This window comes from Capricornis sumatraensis, chromosome 1, assembly GCF_032405125.1.
Source record: "Capricornis sumatraensis isolate serow.1 chromosome 1, serow.2, whole genome shotgun sequence".
In the NCBI taxonomy this organism is placed as follows: domain Eukaryota; kingdom Metazoa; phylum Chordata; class Mammalia; order Artiodactyla; family Bovidae; genus Capricornis; species Capricornis sumatraensis.
In genome coordinates this window covers 58,645,445-58,666,027 of record NC_091069.1, presented here as the reverse complement: position 1 = coordinate 58,666,027, position 20,583 = coordinate 58,645,445, and the positions used below count along the sequence as shown (strand labels likewise).

The following is a 20,583-nucleotide window of genomic DNA, read 5'->3' as shown; positions in this document are numbered from 1 at the left end:
TCCCTGGTTAGGGATATAGGATCTCACAAGCTACACAGCAGTACCAGAAAAAGCCCCGAACTTCCTCTTATGTTGCAGAGATTGTGTACAATAATAAAATAATATCTGGGACACTGGGATGGTTAATTTTATGTCAATTTGGCTGGGCTGTGGTGGCCAGATATTTGGTTAAACATGATTCCATATGTTTCTAAAAGGTGTTCTTTGGATGAGGTGAACATTTAAATTGGGAGGCTTAGAATAAAGGTGGTTAGCCTGCACAGTGGAGGTGGCCTCATATAATCAGTCGAAGACCTTCATAGAGCCAGACTGATTCCCCAAGGAAGGAGGAATTCTTTCAGCAGACTGCCTTTGTACTTGAAACACAATTCTCCTTTTTGGGTTTTCAGCCTGCTGGCCTAACCAGCAGCCCCTACAATCACAAGAGGCAGTTCATTAAATCTCTTTCTCACTAGCTCTCTCTCTTTCTATACACACACACCCTTGTGGTTCTGTTTCTCTGGAAAACTCTATTACAGAAGCTCTGGCACATGGAGGACTCAGAGGTGCTGAGCACGATCATACTATTTTATTACAAGAATTCCCTCCTCAGCCCACTCCCCAGCAGCCCAGAAGGCACTCAGCCTGCCAGATGGGAGACAAGTTCCCATAGCCCACAGCCTGAGTCTGCTGACCCACTGGGCTCCCATCCCCTCCTCTCTCATGACTTCAGGAGACCTGGATTTGTGGCTCAAGACAGCGCCCTCCAGAAAGCCCCTACTCTCCTCTCCCTGGGTCCCCAAGATCAGCCCATTAGATCTGGAAAAAGGAAGAACCTTATTTCCAAAGCGCCTGGTCAGCAAGAAGAAATAGTGATTGGATCTTCATTTTATTTTCTTTCAAGATGGGGGTGGTGGTGGTGGACCATGTTTAGTCTTTATTGAATTTATTACAATATTGCTTCTGTTGTTCTGGGTTTTTTGGCCATGAGGCATGTGGGGGTCTTAGCTCCCTGACCATGGATGGAACCCATGCCCCCTGCATTGAAAGACAAAGTCTCAAGCACTGGACCACCAGGGAAGTCCCCCTGGGTCTTCATTTTCAAGGTGGAGTAGAGAAAGTATAGGAAATGCAGATGAACAAGAGAGTAAATCACCATCCAAACATGCGATGGGAGATAAAGAGTGGTTTTCAGGTGGGATGTTGATTTCAGACCCCACAGGAATGACCTCATAGTAAAGCAAGACCAGAAAGAGAACTGAGTGAGAGCTCCTCATCTAAGGCCTCCTTCACCCTCCAGAGCTATTCTTGGCCTCTCCAGTCACACTTTCTCTTCTGATGCAGATCATGTTTAAAGTGTTTATTGAATTTGCTACAACATTGCCTGTTTTGTTTTGTTTTGTCACGTGTGATCTTAGCTCCACAACCAGGGATTGAACCTGCATCCCCTGCTTTGGAAGGGGAAGTATTGACCACTGGACCATGAGGGAAGTGCCTCCCCTTCCTCTCTGACCTGGCAGCGCTGGGGTCGCTGCCCACCTCCACCCCACGCCACCCCCCACGTTGAGCGAACTCTTACGCACCACGCCGAAGATATGGGAGATGTACTGCATGCTGAACTGCTGGCTCTGCGGCGGCCAGTACTGCAGGAACGTGTCCACATCCAGCCGCAGCTCCTTCTGCTCCTCCTCCCCGAAGTGCTCCACGTGGTTCTGCAGGTCGTCCACGGAGACCAGGCACCCCTCAGTGAGCCCGCTACCTTCTCTCTCCACCCGCCACATGATGCGTGCCGCAAGCCTGTGCAGAAGGGTGGAGTGAGTGAGGCCTTGCTGCAATCATTCTTTCCACAACCACTTGCCGAGTGCCTCCTGCTGCCTGGCGTGGTGTCGGGCTCAAGGTAACAGTTCTGAACTAGAGGGATGGCATTTCTTGTGTCGTGAAGAGTCTTAGAGTGGTGGTTGGTGGTTTAGTCACTAAGTCCTGTCTGACTCTTGCAATTCCGTGGACTGTAGCCCACCAGACTCCTCTGTCCATGGGATTTCCCATGAAAGAATACTGGAGCCAATTGCCATTTCCTTCTCCAGGGGATCTAACACACCCAGGGATCAAACTCTTGTCTCCTGCATTGCAGGTGGATTCTTTACTGACTGAGCTACTAGGGAAGCCCTCTTAGAGTCGGGGAGACCTAAGTTGAAAAGATAACTAGTGCTAAGTGCTGTGCCCAAAATCAAACAGGGTGACCTGAGCGGGAGGGGGAGGGGAAGCCAAGATGCTCAGGGGAAGCCAAGGTGCTCAGCGGAGGCTGGAGGAGGCACACGGGGCTGCCAGTGGAGTGAACAGGAGCCAACTCTGTGCAAATGGGGAAAGAGCAGCGAATACAATGGCCCTAAAGAGAGGGAGAGAGCTTAGCATGATTAGAAGCAGCAAAGTGGGGACTTCCCTAGTGGTCCAGTGGTTAAGACTCTGAACTTCCACAACAGGGGACATGGGTTTAGTCCCTGGTTGCGGAGCTAAGATCCCACATGCTGCAGGGTCCAGTGAAAAGAAGCAGGGGGAAAAAGAAACAGCAAGGTGCTGGGGCTAGAGAGCAAGGAGAAGAAAGCGAATAAAGGTGAAGACGGAAGCGGAAGCCATATTGTGTGGTTTGGGAAACCATGAGAGGGGTCTGGGGACAGAGTGAGGTCCAGTTACCTCTTGTGGGGCCCTCAATGGGAAACCTTAAAAAGAAGGGCTAGCTTTTTGGTTTAGAGCTAAGATGGTGCCTGGTGGAAGAGATGAGGGCGTGGCTTAAATTGTTTGTCAAAATTTTTGATTGGCTCTCTTGATTTCCGTGCACGTGGACAATGGGTGATCACCATAGACCCCTGTCATGATGTAAGCACGTGGTAATCTGACGTTTAACTTGATTGGTAGAACTATGGAAAGTCCCTCGCAAACACCCCTGTAAACCAGGAGCTCACGACAATAAAGCGGAACTGCTTAGACAGAACCCGTGTCGTCTGATTGTCTCTCGCTCCCCGAGGGGCTGGGTTGGCGGACAGCAGGCTCACTTTTCCTCCGGACCCCTCAGCTCTGCTGAGGGAAGTTCCACTGCCTCTCTCTTTCTGCGGAGCGCCCCCCGCAACCTGTGTCTCTCCTGACCCTGCGGCTAACTGAGATGAGCACTGGAGAAGTCTGATGACTCCACTTCTTACTGTGTGACTCTGGGCAAGTTGCTTGCCCTCTCTGAACCTCTCCAATGGCGAGTAAAGTGCGGGTAATACACATTCCCTGCGATGCTAACCTCCAGAGTGCTGGTTCTCATACTGCCCTCCCTTTACAGAAGACAGGAAGAGACCAAAGAAAGAGGCCCACCACTCCAGACTGGTGGTGGCATTTTGAACCTGCAGGGCACTCACTTAGAAAGCTTGTCTTGGGTGACCACAGATAAATAGATCTTTCACGATATACATGTATAGCAAATCAACACAATGTACAATACATTTAAAATATCAATATCTTATGACTTAATCAATTACACCTCAATAAGAGGGAAATTTATAAATAAATAAATTTCACATGAAATTACAAAAAGGAGTAGGGGAAAAGAAGAAGTAAGATTTCAACAGATGGAACTAGGGAACAGGGGATGGGGAAGCTGACTAAGCAATTTCATTTGGCAGTTTCCCATAAGTTACTCTGGGCTTTAACTTCACAGTTCAAATGCTCAGTTCAAATGCTCCAGCATCACCATCCCCATCTCCTCCACTCTCCATTGCCAGCTTCATAAGCACCTACCTGCAATCTAGCATCAGGTCCTACCCTGCTGGAGCCTCCTGCACTTGGTAGCTCTGGAATTAAGGTATTGGCGCAGAGATTTTTACAAATGCAAATGACTTTCAGGTGTAATGAGTCCAGAGGGCTAGTGTACAACCATGGGGATGAATGGAGCTGTGATAATTTGAAAAGTTCTATTTTTTTTTAAAGAGGTTAGTTGCTATTGAGCTCTCATTTTGCCAAATCTTCACGTTTTTTCAAGGGAAGCCAGAAATCTTAATTTTTTTAATGTGTAACTTCCTAATTTTTTGACAAGCAGGTCAGTTTTTAATTAATTTTTGTTAGAGTGTGCTTGATTTACAGCATTGTGTTAGTTTCAGTTGCTAACCATAAGTTTGCTTTCTACATCTGTGACTCAATTTCTATTTGGTAAATATGTTCATTTGGACCTTTTTTTTTTTGATTCCTCATATAAGCCATATTATATGATAGTCAGGTCAGTTTTTTAAAATTAAACATTGAGGAGCCACACAGAACAAGTCTGCAGCCAGCTCCACCCAGTGGAAATTCCCTCATAAATGGGCTTCCCAGACCAAGTGGGGCGGGGCTTCCCTGATGGCTCAGATGGTAAAGAATCCACTCACAATGCGGTATACCTGGGTTCGATTCCTGGGTTGGGAAGAGCCCCTGGAGGAGGGCATGGCAACCCATGTCAGTATTCTCATCTGGAGAATCCCTGTGGACAGAGAAGCTTGGCAGGATACAGTCCACGGAGTCGCAAAGAGTTGGACACAATTGAGTGACTAAGCACAGCCCAGACCAAGGGAGAGCACAGAAGCAGCAATCATAGTCTCTTTGGGGCTTTCCCCTGACTTGCTCTCAGCCCAGCTTGCTTGGACCGAGGCGTGGTGCCCCCGCTGCCACCCGACTCCTCACCTGACATTTTGGAATCCAAAGCTGCACCCCAGGGCCCAGCTCTCACCTGATGTTCTCATTGGGCACCTTGCCATATCTCTTGATGGCCGAACATTCGTTCTTGTGGTTCAACCAAGCATCCTTCTGGCAGGTGCGGTCACAGTAGTGGGCAAACTTGCACTGCCCACATCGATGGAGCTTCTCCTGCCTCTTGAAGCAGGTGTGGCACACAACATTCACCAGGCTGGAAATAGAGGGAGAAAACTGTGACCTTGGGGCACCACACCAGCTGTTGGGAGACTGGCATTTGGGTATGGGCTCAGTGGGCTGCCCTTGTCTTTCTCAGCTTCAGAGTCCCACCTTTAAAAATGAGGGGCTTGGGTTTCCAAAGGTCCCTTCCAGCTGTAACCATTCTTTTTTATAATTTTGTTTATTTATTTTTGGCCCTTCTGGGTCTTCACTGCTGCGAGGGCTTTCTCTAGTTGCAGCAAGCAGGGGCTACTCATTAGTTGCAGTCCCAGGGCTTCTCATTGTGGTGGCTTCTCTTGTTGCAGAGCACAGGCTCTAGGGCCGCAGTAGCTGTGGGACTCAGACTGTAGAGCAGTCTACTCAGACTGTGTAGTTGTGGCACATGGGATTGATTGCTCCACAGCATGAGGGATCTTCCCAGATCAGGGATTGAACCCATGTCTCCTGCATTGGCAGGTGGATTCTTTATCACTGAGCCACCAAGGAAGCCCTGTAACTATGCTTTTGACAGATATTTTTCAGTGAAACTAATGAAGAGGATGCTGTTGAACTCTGCATATAAACCCTTCAGTTTAATTCAGTAAGTATAGATTTACGACCTGTATGCGTTAGGCCCTGGGACTATCACAAGTTCTGGAGGAACAATTGAACCTGGGGTCACCAGGCAGCCTGAGCAGCACTATAAGAGGAGACACAAGGTGTTCCTGGATCACAACATAGGAGTTCCCCTATAGGAACCGGGGATGTCTTCTAAGCCAAGGGAGTGGATGGAAATTCCTCACAGTGTTCTTGTTGAGAGTCACAGGTCATTAGCACCATGGCATGGGAGAGAGCATTCTGCGTCACGTGTCCTTCTCGTTGTTGAAATAGACTGTCCTTTTCTCCAAAGAATAAAAAAGTCATAATTATCTACAGTATAATGGGACATGACCTGTTTTACCCAAAATGACATCTACACATTTATGTCATAATTCTGTGCATTTGGCAAGAGTAAGGATGACAGAGTTGCTGATGTCACCAGTGTTATGTGATGTGTTCTCTTGGCTCAGAAAGAAAGCGGAAGTGATAGGTGGCCAACTCCATTAACTGCTGTGAGGTGCAATGCCAGTAGTTAATCATAAAGTGCTCAAGAGTTTGAAAGGTTAGTGCCTATTTACAGGTTAGGTTATTCCCATAGTAATGTCTTCCTCACTCCCTTGTATTCCCTGAAGTCTTCCCAGCAAGAGAGGAAGAGTAGAATTACTTACAATTGCACAGAATTGCAGCCCATTAATTACTTGAACAAGGAGTAGGCTAGGGACAGAGCCCCAAGATACTACAGTATAGACCTCACCCCATACCGGGTGATGGAGAGACCTTTACAACAATGTATACAATCCCTTATCAGGCCTTGACTCAATTCAGCCTCCAGTTCAACAATGTCTTGCCTTCATTTTGTCTCATCAGAGTCTTTACAATCACTTCGTTATAATAAATGTTTAATTACAATTCATAAGAAGAAAACATGATCAATCTGAAATGATCTTTCTCCTAGTGAACTCGTGGGTCCCAAATGTTGACCATCAGATCATTGTCTACAGTCTCCCAATCTGTTTTAGATTCCATTCTACAATTTTTAAAGTTTTGGGAAAAAAAAGCTACAAGGATATACTGTACAACACAGGGAATATAGCCAATATTTTGTCATAGCTATAAATGGAGTATAACCTTTAAAATTTGTGAATCACTACATTGTACACGTGTGACATATAATATCATACATCAACTATACTTTAATTAAATAAATAAAGTTCTAATACCACTTTCTAACTTATTTATTTTAAAGAAGTATAGTTGATTTACAATGTTTCAGGTATACAGTAATGTGATTCAGTTATACATATATATATATCCTTTTTCAGACTCTTTTCCATTATAGGTTATTACAACATATTGCATATAGTTCCCTGTGCTGTATAGTAGGTCCTTGTTGTTTTTCTATTTTCTATATAGTAGTGTGTATCTGTTAATCCCACATTCCCAATTCATCCCTCCCCACTTAAAACCACATCTTAGATTCCAGGAGAAAGACTGCTTCTGCCAACCAGCTTAGCTGATGACCTTCACCAAGCCACATTTCTCCTCCTTAGTCTCATTTTTTCAGTCCCCACAAGAGTCCCATTTACACAGTGCTTTGCAATTTTCAGAGATATTTTTAAGCAATTCTCTTTTGTTAAACTGTCACAGCACCCCTTCAGTGTATAAGTCATCACTGTCTTCCCAGGGATATTATTCTCATAGGGGTCCCTGGTGCCTGACACTGTTCCCAGAACAGAAGGCAGAGGAAGCTCCCAAACCTACCTGCTTTGTGTACAGCCCTGAGTGTGCCCTGCCCCAGCCAGCGGGTCCCTGCTCCCTCTTTCCTCTGCAGCCCTGGGTTGTATCATCTGTCAGAGTCAAGAGGGATGGAAAGGCAGCTGCTGCTCAGCTCCTTGTATGGAAATAACTGGTTCCTGGTCAGATAAATGCAAATAGAAGGCGCCTGCAAGGTGAACGAGCCCTCTAAAAACACAGCCAGAGAGGACTGGACCAACTGTTCTGGCTTCCTGGGCTACCTAAAAACTTGTAGCCTGAGATGAGGTCTCCCCTTAAAAATTGCAGGGGAGAGCATCTGTCTTAAAGAAATCACATCCGGGAGTGGGGTTCAGGATGGGAGGACACATGTATACCTATGGGCAATTCATGCTGATGTATAGCAAAAACCATCACAATATTGTAAAATAATTATCCTCCAATTAAAATAATTAATTTTAAAAAAGAACATCGCATCCCTCAAGTACCTGGAGAACTTTACAATATTTTAAATTCCTTCTTCCTTCCTTGTTCCTCCCCATCTTTCTTCTTTCACAGTTTTTTATTGGGCATCATTTGCAACAGTGTGGATGGACCTGGAGGGCATTATGCTTAGTGAAATAAGTCAGAAAGAGAAAGATAAGTAATGTTTGTTATCACGTATATGTGGAATCTAAAAAATAAAATCAACGGATGAGTATAACAAAAACAGAAACAGACTTACAGATGTAGAGAACAAACTAGTGGTTACTAGTGGAGAAAGGAAAGGTGGAAGGGTCGTGATAGGGGTATGGGATTAAGAGAGACACAAACTACTGGGACTTCCCTCGCAGTCACATGATTAAGACTCAGCGCTTCCGATGCTGGGGGATGCAGTTTCAATCCCTGGTTGGGGAACTAAGATCCCACATGCTGTAATGCAGCCAAAAGATAAAAAAATAAATAAAAAATTTAAAACGAAGGTATAAAAAAAAAGTCTCATCGTAGTTGATAATGATTCCATGATCCTACCACCTCCTTCTGTAAAGACATATTTTTTAAAAAAAGAAATACAAACTACTATGGATAAAATAAATAAGCTGTAAGGAAATAAGCTATAAGGATACAACACAGGGAAATACAGCAAGTGTTTTGTAATAACTTTAGATGGAATATAATCTATAAAAATATTGAATCAGTGTGTCATACACTTGAAACTAATATGATATTGTAAATTAACTATACTTCCATTTTTGAATTTTTTGTTTTCTTTATATTTTTTACTATATTTCCCTTTTTAAAAGTAAATTAAAAGTTCTAAGTTTATTAAAAAGCATTTATTGAGCATCTATTATGTGTCTTGCCTTGAGCTAGCTGACAGAGATAAAGAAGATACAGACTTTGCCTTCAAGCAGTCCCCAGTTTGGGCTGAAGCATAAACACATATAAGGAAGCTGAGGCATGCCCCCCAGGAATCCTGCTGCAGGATTCAAGGTCAAGGAAGGAGGAATCTGGGAAGGCCATCACCGAGGAGGCTGGGAGGCACGGTTCTGACTGTCTGAAGATGAGCCGAGTTATACATAGAAGGTCAAGTGCTCCGCCACAGAGAGGCACCGGCATGAGTCAAGGGCTTCCATGGGGGAAGCAGTCAGGGCAGGTGTATCTAGCGGACAGGAGGAACTGTTTGACAAGATCACATTATCGGGAAATAGTGTTGGAAAAGTGACTGGACTGTGGGGGACCTAGAATGCATCTTTCAGTAATAAGACCTTATTCTACCGGCAGGGGGGCTGGGGTGGAGGGGACAGAAGGGGTCCAGTGGAGGCTTCTGCAGAGAGAAGAGACGTGGCCAGAGCTGGGACACTCAGTTTCTTTTTGCTGCGGCATACACCTGGTGTCATTTCTAAAATTGTGTTTGTTTGTTTTTGACTTTGCTGGGTCTTCGTTGCTGCTCGGGCTTTCTCTAGTTGTGACAGGGGCGCTCTCCAGTTGCGGTGTGTGGCCTTCCCACTGCAGTGCCTTCTCTTGTTGCAGAGCGTGGGTTCTCGGCAAGTGGGCGTCAGCAGTGCTGTGTGTAGGCTCTAGAGCTCAGTGCTTGTGGCATTTGGGCTCTGTTGCTCCACAGCATGTGGGATCTTCCCGGATCAGGGATCAAACCCAGTATCTCCTGCATTGGCAGGTGGATTCTTCACCACTGAGCCACCAGGGAAGCCCCCAGTCTTGTTTTTAAATGGCCCATTTGCACAATTACTTACCTTAGCGGAAGTTAGGTGGTGCTACATCCCTAGACCAGACCTAAAGATTTTTAACACTTCTTTGATTAAAATAGCAACTTTCAAGATTTTCTCTGCCACAGCTCCCAGGATAAGGCTCACACACCTCACTCAGACTTGAATGCACCTCCCACACTCTACCAAACCCCTCTTCCCAGACTCAGAACACATCTTCAGATGCAAATAAGAGAAGGTGACATTGTTTGGGGGACAACTTGGCATTTGATCTAATCTTTGCTTAAAAAGCTATTATCCCCAAACTTCTGCATTTAAGGATTAGTTAATAAAGTTTAGCAACACAGCTCACTATGGGTCATGCGACATATCAACATGTCTGACCTCTGCAGATGAATTAAAGTGCCAAATTAAAGATATATGTCTAAATCTACTCTGCGGTTATCCTTAACATCAAATGCAAATGTTGAAGACTGTAACCCGAATACTTTCACAGTTACTCACTCATTTTCTGAACTATCTGCTCAGGAATTTATCTAATCCCTTTATTAAATTATTTCCATTTATAGCATCATTTATATCCCACCACTTACCCACCAGCTGTTACCAGATTAAGGTCACACATGTATTTGTGCATGTGCCATGGTTAATTCTGGTGTTCCCATGGGTCCACATAGAATTACATGGGCTGCAAGCCCAGCCGTCTCTATTGGACCTGAAGAAGCTCATAGCTGGCTTAATTTTCAAAAAAGCCCAGCTGACAGTAATTTGTTCTAAAATATCTTTCTTTTCAAACTCTCAGAGAATGAACTTATGTTGTCGGGGGAAAGGATGAGGAGAAGGGACAGTTAGGGAGTTTGGGATGGACATGTACACACTGCTCTATTTAAAATGGATAACCCACAAGGACCTACTGAATAGCACAGGGAGCTCTGCTCAATGCTACGTGCAGCCTGGATGGGAGGGAGTTTGAGGGAGAATGGATCCATGTGTGTGTATGGCTGAGTCCCTTCACTGTTCACCTGAAACTGTCACAACTGTGCTTGTTAATTGACTATAATACAAAATAAAAAGTTTTTAAAAAATCTTTATTTTTCTCATATTTTCATCTTTGATTTTCCCTGCTCAGATGGATAGATAGGTTCTCTTGGGCACTTCCAACTCTTTAAACAGAATTATTCAGGAGTTGGTCAAGAACTTTAAAAAAAAAATTCACTGTCCTTTTCACTTCTTAACATCATGTGTGAAAAACTGGATTAATAGGACGTGCATATTATTGGTTGAAGTAAGCTGAAAAATACCCCCCCAAAATGTCAATGTCCTACTCCTGGAAACTACATGAATTACCTTACATAGCAAAAGGGACTTGCGGATGAAATTAAGATTAAGAACCTTAAGATGGGAAGGTAAAACTGAATCATCTGGGTGAGTGTAACGTAATCACTAGGGTCCTACGAAGGATGCAGGAGGTCAGAGGAGAGGATGCTACACAACTGCTTTAAAGCCCAGAGATGCAGGCAGCCTACAGAAGCTAAAAAAAAATCTTGGAAACATAGTCCTGTTTTATTTCAGCTAATAAATTTGTGTTGTTTAAACCACTAAATTTGTGATAATATTTTATACCAAGAGTAGAAAACTAATTGGGGCTTTCCAGGTGGCTCAGTGGTAAAGAATCCACCTGCTGATGCAGGAGACATCAGTTTGTTCCCTGGGTCAGGAAGATCCCCTGGAGAAGGAAATGGCAACCCACTCCAGTATTCTTGCCTGGGAAATTCCATGGATAGAGGAACCTGGCAGTCTACAGTCCATGAAGTTGCAGGAGTGAGACACAACTTAGTAACTAAACAACAACAAAGGAAACTAATACATTGGTTTATTATTATAAACATTTTTTTTCCTGTATCAAAGTGAAAAGTGTTAGCCACTCAGTCGTGTCCAACTCTTTGCAACCCTGTTGACAGTAGCCCTCCAGGCTCCTCCGTCCATGAATTTCCTCAGGCAAGAATACTGGAGTGGGTTGCCATTTCCTTCTCCAGGGGATCTTCCCAACTCAGGGATTTAACCCAGGTTTTCTGCATTGCAGGCAAATTCTTTACCATCTGAGCCACCAGGGAAGCCCCTTTCCCTGTATAGTCACATGTATATTTCTGTTTCTTACCTACAAGTCTCTGGATCTAACCTTTCTCAGGCCCCAGAACCAGATCTTGATTCTTCTGCAATTAATAGATGTATATTCTTTCTTTTATTATGACTAAATATTAATAATTGAATTGACAAGAACAAAAGAAAATTTAGGTAGGCAATGGTAGGCCCACTTGTAGGGGTTGGGTGGTTGGGGAGGATAGTGAAAAGCGATGACAGACAAGATCCTGGGAGACTCAACCCCTGCCCGGGCCTGTGTGACCCGGGAAAGCCTCACTAAGCCTCAGTTTCCCCATCTGTAAGAGAGAGGACTTGAATGAATTTGATGCGTCTCAACCTTCTTCTAGGTTGAGGACCATTTTGAAAGTAACAACTTTCTCCCCAGAAATAAAAAGCATGCATGCACATCCACATACATTTTGATCCTCTCGTTACAGGTGCTTCCCTAGCTAAGGATCCAAGGACCCAGTCAGGAACCCATAGGCTAGAGATTCTCTAAATGTAAGACATCTGGGACTTTATCAAATAAAAAGAAGAAAAAATTGAATAGTATTTCTGGCTTCTAGAACTGCCCACGAGCACTTTCCTTATAAAAAGTATATTTGTTGTATTTGATGCTAAATTAAATCAAAACAAGCTTTATTCCTATATTAGCCTAACACCCCTGTCTTGCCACACTGTAGTCCCTTGCATGTACTGAAAAAAATGGTATAACTCAGAAAATCTCAGGTTGGAAGAGATCTTCAGTGTCCTATGATCCAATTCCCCTCGATGGCCCAACACGTACTCTACATCATCTCTGTTGTCATCAAGAAATACACACTTTTCACTTCCAGACTGCCAACAACCCTGTTCTACCTAGAAGGTAATAGAAACTCAGTGTCAGGGGCTCAAAAGCTTACAGATGCTCCAAGGAAAGCTTTGGAACTAATAACATCTTTTTTGTTGTTCAGTCCCTCAGTCATGTCCGACTCTTTGTGACCCCATTGACTATAGCATGCCAGGCTTCCCTGTACTTCACAGGGAAGCCCTGTAGTAATAAACAAACGAGCTACAATATAATTTTTAAGTGAGGGCATCAATAGAAAATAGACAAATTGCAGAAGAAGAAACGTAATGACCAATAGGCATATTTAAAAGATCTTTCACCCCCTTAACAATAATAATAAATTCAAACAAAATAATGCTGGGCTTTCCTGGTGACTCAGTGGTAAAGAATCCACCTGTCAATGCAGAGGACATAGGTTCAATCCTGGTCTAAGAGGATCCCACACGCAGCTAAGCCCTTGGGTCACCACTATTGAGCCTGCGCTCTAGAGCCTGGGAACTGTAACTACTGAGCCTATATGCCCTCCAGCCTATGCTCTACAACAAGAGAAGCCACCAAAATGAGAAGCCTGAGTACCACAACTCGAGAGTAGCCCCTGCTCGCCCCAACTAGAGAAAAGCCCACAACAAAAACCCAACACAGCCAAAATAAATAAATAAAATTATATTAAAAAATAATAATAATTCCAAAATAAGTTTTAAAGGTTAGTGTTAGTCACTCAGTCGTGTCCGACTCTTTGTGACCCAGTGGACTGTAGTCCACCAGGCTCCTCTGTCCATGGAATTCTCCAGGCAAGAATACTAGAGTGGGTTGTCATTTGCTTCTTCAAGGGATCTTCTCCCAGGGATCAAACCAGGGTCTCCTGCATTGCAGGCAGATTCTTTACCATCCAAGCCAGCAGGGAAGCTCCTAAGAATGAATGTCTGCCATTACAGGAAGACACAGGTTCAGTCCCTGGTCTGGTAAGACTCCCACATGCCTCGGACAACTAAGCCTATATGAAATTAAGTACAGAGCAAAAGGAGAAGAGAGAAACATTGAACAACTCAAGCTTATCCACCATGCTTGGGGGCTCACCCACTTTCAAAGACCAAATCCATGAAAGACGACTCCTTGGTAAATTGACCTTATCCACCTACTTTGCCTTCATCCCCTTCCAGCATGAAACTCAGAATCCCCCAAAAGCATGACACACTGGCTCCCTTCTAAACGTCAGTTTTGGTTGATTCGCAGTGGCTGCTGCTAGAAAGAACAGTGAGGCCAAGTTGGAGTTCAGGAAGAAGGTGTTGCCTGATTGATTAGCCATGTCCACCAGGGATCCTGGTGCCCAGGTGCTGCTCATTTGCCAGGTCTCAATGGATTATCTCTGTTTTATTCTTGGCCTTTTATGTTTAAGCAGATGACCTGTTTTTCCAACCAACCAAATTAAAACGATTTTAACCAGACCTAAGGGCTATATAACAAAGGCCTGAAGAGCTGTTCTGAATGCTAAGCCCAGTCTATTCTAACAAAGACACAGTTCAACTTGCAAGTCAACATGACACAGTGCAGCATTATATTTTAAAGCTAAATATATCATGCATTATGAACCAGAAATTCCACTCCTAGGATACACATCCCATGTATCTGTTGACCAAGAGATAGAAACAAAAATGTCCCATAGCAACTACTTGCAGGAAGATGGAAACATAAATTGTGGTACATACACATACAGAGCTTACCCATTTTGTTAGTTACACAAAACCATATGTATAAATAATAGAATAACATTTGAATGAAAGAAGCAAGAACATAAAACCACCTATAACTGTATACCTTGGCATGTTGATGTATGGCAAAACCAATACAATATTGTAAAGTAAAAAAAAATAAATAAATAAACAATAAAATTAAAAAAGATGAAAAACAAGTTATAAAAACTAAATTATTTGTTGTTTAGGAATATGTACATATGTGGCAAAACTATCATTGAAAACACAGGGGAATAAGTAATACGAAATTCAGACTACCACTGTAGTTACCTTTGGGGCAAATAGGGGACAGGATAGGGAAAGATAGGCAAGATGAATGTAATAGAATGTTCTAGTTAAGTAGGATGGTGGTTTCACAGGGGTTCATTTATTGTAATGCTTCATGTATGTTTGTGTGTGTACTCAATCACTCAGTCGTGTCTGACTCTTTACAATCCCATGGACTTTAGCTGGCCAGACTCCTCTGTCCATGGAATTTTCTAAGCAAGAATACTGGAATGGGTTGCCATTTCCTACTCCAGGGGATCTTCTCAACGCAGGGATCGAACCCTCGTCTGTTGCATCTCCTGCATTAGCAGGCAGATTCTTCACCACTGTGCCACCTGGGAAGTCCTGTAATGATTCACAGAATATATACATATACATACATATATATTTCATGTATTGTTTGCAAGAAGAGATTTTCATTTAATGCACTACTCAACTAAAGATAAAATCTTCATTTTGGAAGGTAATGCAGATAGCCTGGTTTGCAGTAACACAGTGTTAGAAAATGCTTCTTTCATAGGGTGACTTTTGTGGGTCACCTGGTCTACCTCCCCAGTCAGGTTTCTCCCTTACAGTGGCTGAATCTCACCAGGACCCTAAAACTGGAGTGAAGATAGGATGAGCAAAGCTTTCCTCTGATGCTTCTCTAGGCTGTCTCAGGTACACCCGAGCAGTTCCCTCATCTTCGCAGTGATGAGTTTGATTATATCTCTTATTTTTTAATTATGAAGCAGTCATTTCAATTTCTATGTTTCTTTCTTTTTTATTGAAATATAGTTGACTTGAAATGTTGTATTAGTTTCAGGTGTACTAGGTAAATCACTTTTAAAAATAATCTTTTCAATTTTTTAAATCATTTTAAAGATCATTTAATTTAATCATCCTAATCTTTATTATTATTATAACAAGATTTTATTAGCATTTTATCTGCAACATGCACTAAAGTTGTTTTTATATAGTTTTTACTTCAAATGAATGATGAATTTTTTATAATAAGAAAAACATATAAACAATCTTAATGTCCATTTATACAGGAATGGTCAGAAAGTATGCAGTCTTAAACTCTACAAAGAGAGTATAGTAACACAGAAGATACCTAAATCATTAAATGAAAATCTTCCCAGGTTGGGAAGTGGTAAAAAAAAATCTGCCTGCCAGCTCAAAAGACACAAGAAGGGGAGGTTTGATCCCTGGGCCAGGAAGATTCCCTGGAGTTAGAAATGGCAACTCACTCCAGTATTCTTGTCTGGAAGATTCTACAGACAGTAGCCTCATGGGCTATAGTCCATGGGGTCCCAAAGAGTCAGACATGACTGGGCATGCTTGAAGTTTAGATAAGATCCCAACTAATAGTACAAATAAATGAAATCTGTGTTTTAAAATGGGTTTCCCTGGTGACTCAGTGGTAAAGAATCTGCCTGCCAATGCAGGAGACTCAGGTTCAATCCTTAGCTTGGGAAGATCCCTTAGAGAAGGGAATGGCAACACACTCCAGTATTCTTGCCTGGGAAATCCCATGGATAGAGGAGCCTGTGGGGTCACAAAGAGTCGGACATGACTTAGTGAATAGACAACAACAACGTTTTAAAATAAGCTGGAAGGAAATAGACAACCATGTCAATGTTAGCTTCATGTGAAGATACATTTTTTTCTTCCTAAGTTTTACTCTTGTAATAGAAAGAAAATCCACTCAACTTCGGACACTTTTGAAAGGGAAGCTGATTGGCAATGTTGGTTTTTAGGGAGTTGAAGACACACATGGACGTTCTATAAAACGCAAGATGGTGACTCAGTAGTAGTACTAAGATCATTGTTCAGAGTTCCTGTGTTTCTAGCTTTTTCTGTCTTAATTCTGAATCCCATTGATTCCTCAACTGCTCCCAACACACCCACACAAGTAAATAAAGTAAGACACACTCCCCCTGAAGAAGTCTTACTGTCATCTCAGCCTTTCTAAATTCCTCAGCTGTAGCTAGCCATATACTCCATTCACAGCCTTTTCCCTGAAGGTCTTGGTGGGCAGGAAGAAATGAGACTTTGAATGCTACTTAAATTATCTCTGAAAAGCTGTGCCTAGTCTCAGGATGGTCGTACAGTGAGTCAACCACCGAATCGAGGTTATCAGAGGCCATCTTAATTTAGACCACATCAGTGTCAGTCAGGTCACCCCAATTTGGGGGCTCAGAGAATACTGTCATAATGTTATCACAGTGGAGGGTTTTTTAAAAATAAAGATTACTACTGGTTCGGGAAGATCCACTGAAGGAGGGTATGGCAACCCACTCCAGTGTTCTTTCCTGGAGAATCCCCTGGACAGAGGAGCCTGGTGAGCTACAGACCATGGGGTCACAAAGAGTCGGGACACGACTAAAGCGACCGAGCACGCACGCATGCAAAAGTGTGGTGGGCAAGTGCGGACAGGACTGTAGGGGGAATGGGAAGGTAAACTTAATAGATAATCTTTGCAGGGCCTATTAAAATGGAAAACTGCACACCCCAAGGCACAGTGATTTCTCTCCTAGCCAGTTCTCCTAGAGAATTATCACACATGCATGCAAGTGGACATGGTCAAGGATTTCAATCACAGAAACATTTGTTTGTATTAAAAATTGGAAACCACTAAATGTCTCTCAACAGGGCAATAGATTTTCAAAAGTTCATATATTCATATGGTAAAATACCCACAGCAGTTAATATTGGTGGTCCATAGCATTTGGATCAACATGGATAGATATACATGTGGACAAAAAAAAAAACAACACAGATCTTTGAGGATTTAAAAGAAGTGGCTATAGACTTAACGGTTCCCATGAGGATAAATATCAAGACATGTTGTTTAGTGAAAGGAGCAAGTTCAAGGATAACATCGAAAGTATGATATTATTGGGAGTTCCCTAGTGACCTAGTAGTTAGGATTCTGTGCTTTCAGTGCCATGTCCCAGGTTCAATCCCAGGTCAGGGAACTGAGATTTCCCCAAACCACACAGTGTGGCCTGGAAAAAAAAAAAAAAATAATATATATATATATATATATAGTGCCATTTCTGTTAAAAAGAAAAAACAAACTACAGCTATGCATTTTGATAAGTACAGATATATATATATATGTAGTATATATATATATATATATATATATATATATATATGTAGAGAGATGTAATAGTACAAGAACATTCTAGAAGGAAACATATTAAAGTCAAAACAAAGATTACCTCAGAGGAAAGACAGAGGAAACTCGGACCTGGGGTGGGAAACGTGAAACAGGGTTACAGGTCATTGGTGATATTCTACTTTTCAAAGGTAAATGGATTCCAGTGTTACTTGTGTGTTTGTAATTACTTTTTAAAAGTCTCAGCAATTACATAATCTTCTAATATATTTATTACACCTCCGAAGCAAAAAATATGGAGCGTTCCATAGAAGAATGTCTCCTGGACACCACACCCCCTTTTCATTCCCTTTCCCTCCACCATCTGCACACACAGCACTCCCACTCGGGCAAGTTCACGTATGTTCTGAGTGCTTGTGTTGTGCTTAGTCGCTCAGTAATGTCCAACTCTTTGCAACCCCATGGACTGTAGCCCGAGAGGCTCCTCTGTCCATGGGATTCTCCAGGGAGGAAAACTGGAGTGGGTAACCATTTCCTTCTCCAAGTGATCCTCCCCACCCAGGGATTGAACCCAGGTCTCCTGCATTGCAGGCAGATTCTTTACTGTCTGAGCCACCAGGGAAGCCCAGTATCCTGAGAGTATGCCCTACAGCCTTCAATCACCTTTGCAACCCTCCTAGGCACCAGAGCAAATCCTATTGACCATGACCCTTTGGAGAAAAAGTATTGTCAGCAAACAGCTGTGCATATCAATAGCCACATGAATTGTATCCCTTTCCATGATCATTTTCTTATTAATTGGAGGATAATTGCTTTACAATGTTGCCTTAGCTTCCGCTGTACAACAATGTGTATCAGCTATATGTATACATATACCCTCTCCCTCTTGAGTCTCCCTCCCACCCCAACCCTATCCCACCCCTCTAGGTCATCATATCACCAGGCTGAGCTCCCTGTGTTATACGGCAGCTTCCCACCACCTACCTATTGTACAACAGTAGTGTATATATGTCAGTGCTACTCTCCCTCAATTTTGAGAGCAAAGTATTTGAGAGTGTGGCACTGGCCAAATCACCAGGAGGAAAGAAGGCAACAACCCACATTCCATACCTGTCAAAAACCACAGCGGAATAAGCCCTCTCGGCGAAGATGATGTCGGCAGCACAGAACTCCTTCGTGGCCTTCAAACCTCTGCCTTTGCCCTCAGCAGTGAAGACCTCCACATTCTCCATTTCCCCTATTGTCATCTCAGAGTCTTCGGGCAGCTCGGCAGATATTTAAAACTGAGCCAAGTCCCTTGTCCTCACAGCTATTTCAGCACCTTCAGCATCCCAAAGAGCAAGTCTATAAATGGACAAGCACCTCCCCTTCCCTACCCCCTCCAGCCCCTGGGCCCTCTCTCACTCCCCCTTCTGCTTCTTTTCCTGGAGACCGGGATGGGGCAGGCCAGAGGACAGTGACCCAGGAAGGATCCCCTCCACCTCCCAGCCAAGCTGACAAAGTAGAAAAAGACCATGGGCTGGTGTGCTTCTCAAATTGGGCCTGAAAATTTTGGAAAAGTTCCTTTGCAAGGAGTAGCTAAGTCCTGGATTGCAGTCGTGCTCAGCTTTAGTTGGAATGGGCAGCACTTGGTCAGTAAGGTATTTTTAGCAACCAGATGCCTCTGTCAATCCAAAGCAGAGACAGCTGAAGTGGTCCAAGAGAAGAGGCGAGGTGATGCTTGCTGCTCTGGGACCCTTCAGCTGTCAGGCTTGGACTTTCTTAAGTGAGATGGGCCCCTTGTTTTCTCCATGGGTAGACTATTGGCAGAAAGTAACAGATGCTAACCTGACCCTTTGCCATATATATAACCTCTCTCTTCCCTGGTGGCTAAGACAGTAAAGACTCTGCCTGCAATGCAGGAGAGTCGGGTTCAATCCCTGGCTCGGGAAGATCCCATGGAGTAGGGAATGGCAACCCATCCCAGTATTCTTGCCCGGAGAATCCCGTGGACAGAGGAGCCCAGCAGGTTACAGTCCATGGGGTCACAAAGAGTCGGACATGACTGAGCGACTAAGTACTCTCTAGGTTCCAAGGGGCCTCCCTCTTCTCTAATATTCTTTGGCTCTCCCACAGTGCCCCACCTAGGGCATGGAGCTCTGAGCATTCTCTGATGAATGTAGCTATGTTGGACTACAGGATGTGTTACGAAAGGAGGCCAGCTTTGAAGATGAAAGCCCTCATGTCAATCATTCTGTCAAATCTCACTTAAACATCATGTCTGCTACCAGAAAAGTACCAATACCTTCTTTACCAGGAATGAGGACATTGGAAGGATTAGTCTAAAATCTCAGCTATTGAACTGGATGCCACTCATCTTGCTCACCAGACAGCTCTCACTGAGGTTGAAAAGAAAGACACTTGCAGATCTGGAGCTATGGTTTATCTTTTTAGGTAATATTTTTAGTTTCTGGGATGCATCTGTTTATGGATTTCTGTGCTCTGGGTTTCTGTAAGTGTACTAGTTTACAAGCACTGGCTTCTGAGTTAGACAGGTCTGCATTTGAATTTTGAGCCTTCTAGGACCATGGGCTTCCCAGGTGGCACTAGTGGTAAAGAACCTGCCTGCCAGTGCAGGAGACATAAGAGACCCCGATTCAATCCCTGGGTGGGGAAGATCCCCTGGAGAAGGGAATGGCAACCGACTCTAATATTCTTGCCTAGAGAATCCAATGGACAGAAGAGCCTGGCAGGCCACAGTCCATAGGATCACAAAGAGTCGGAGATGACTGAAGCAACTTCGCGGGACAACTTTGAGATAGTACCTGTAAAACAAGGGTGATAATTTCTATCTCACTGGTAAATGAGATAATAGGTACAGTGGACATGGTATAGCATTTGGCTGTGTTCATACAGAACTTACTAAATGAGAGCACATTTATTTATTCTGTCCATTTTCTTCCTCAAAACCATCAAGATACATTCAAAATTCTAATGTGTCTTCAACCTAATTGTATCTCCTGACGCTTCTTTGCTCTTGCAAGCAGCTGGAGAATTGTCTGTCAGACC

General features: G+C 43.5%; 1 protein-coding gene across 1 annotated transcript in view; it reads right to left on the bottom strand.

The window, feature by feature from the left end:
* SMYD1 (SET and MYND domain containing 1) overlaps positions 1–18,782 on the bottom strand; it is a 42,267-nt gene extending 23,485 nt beyond the window's left edge. The window contains exons 1-3 of the mRNA XM_068979580.1: positions 18,646–18,782; positions 4,718–4,894; positions 1,563–1,776 (exon numbers count right to left, since the gene is read on the bottom strand). Of these exons, the coding sequence (XP_068835681.1) occupies positions 1,563–1,776; positions 4,718–4,894; positions 18,646–18,782 (528 nt within the window). The remainder of the gene's footprint in view (positions 1–1,562; positions 1,777–4,717; positions 4,895–18,645) is intronic.
* Positions 18,783–20,583: the final 1,801 nt, after the last annotated feature.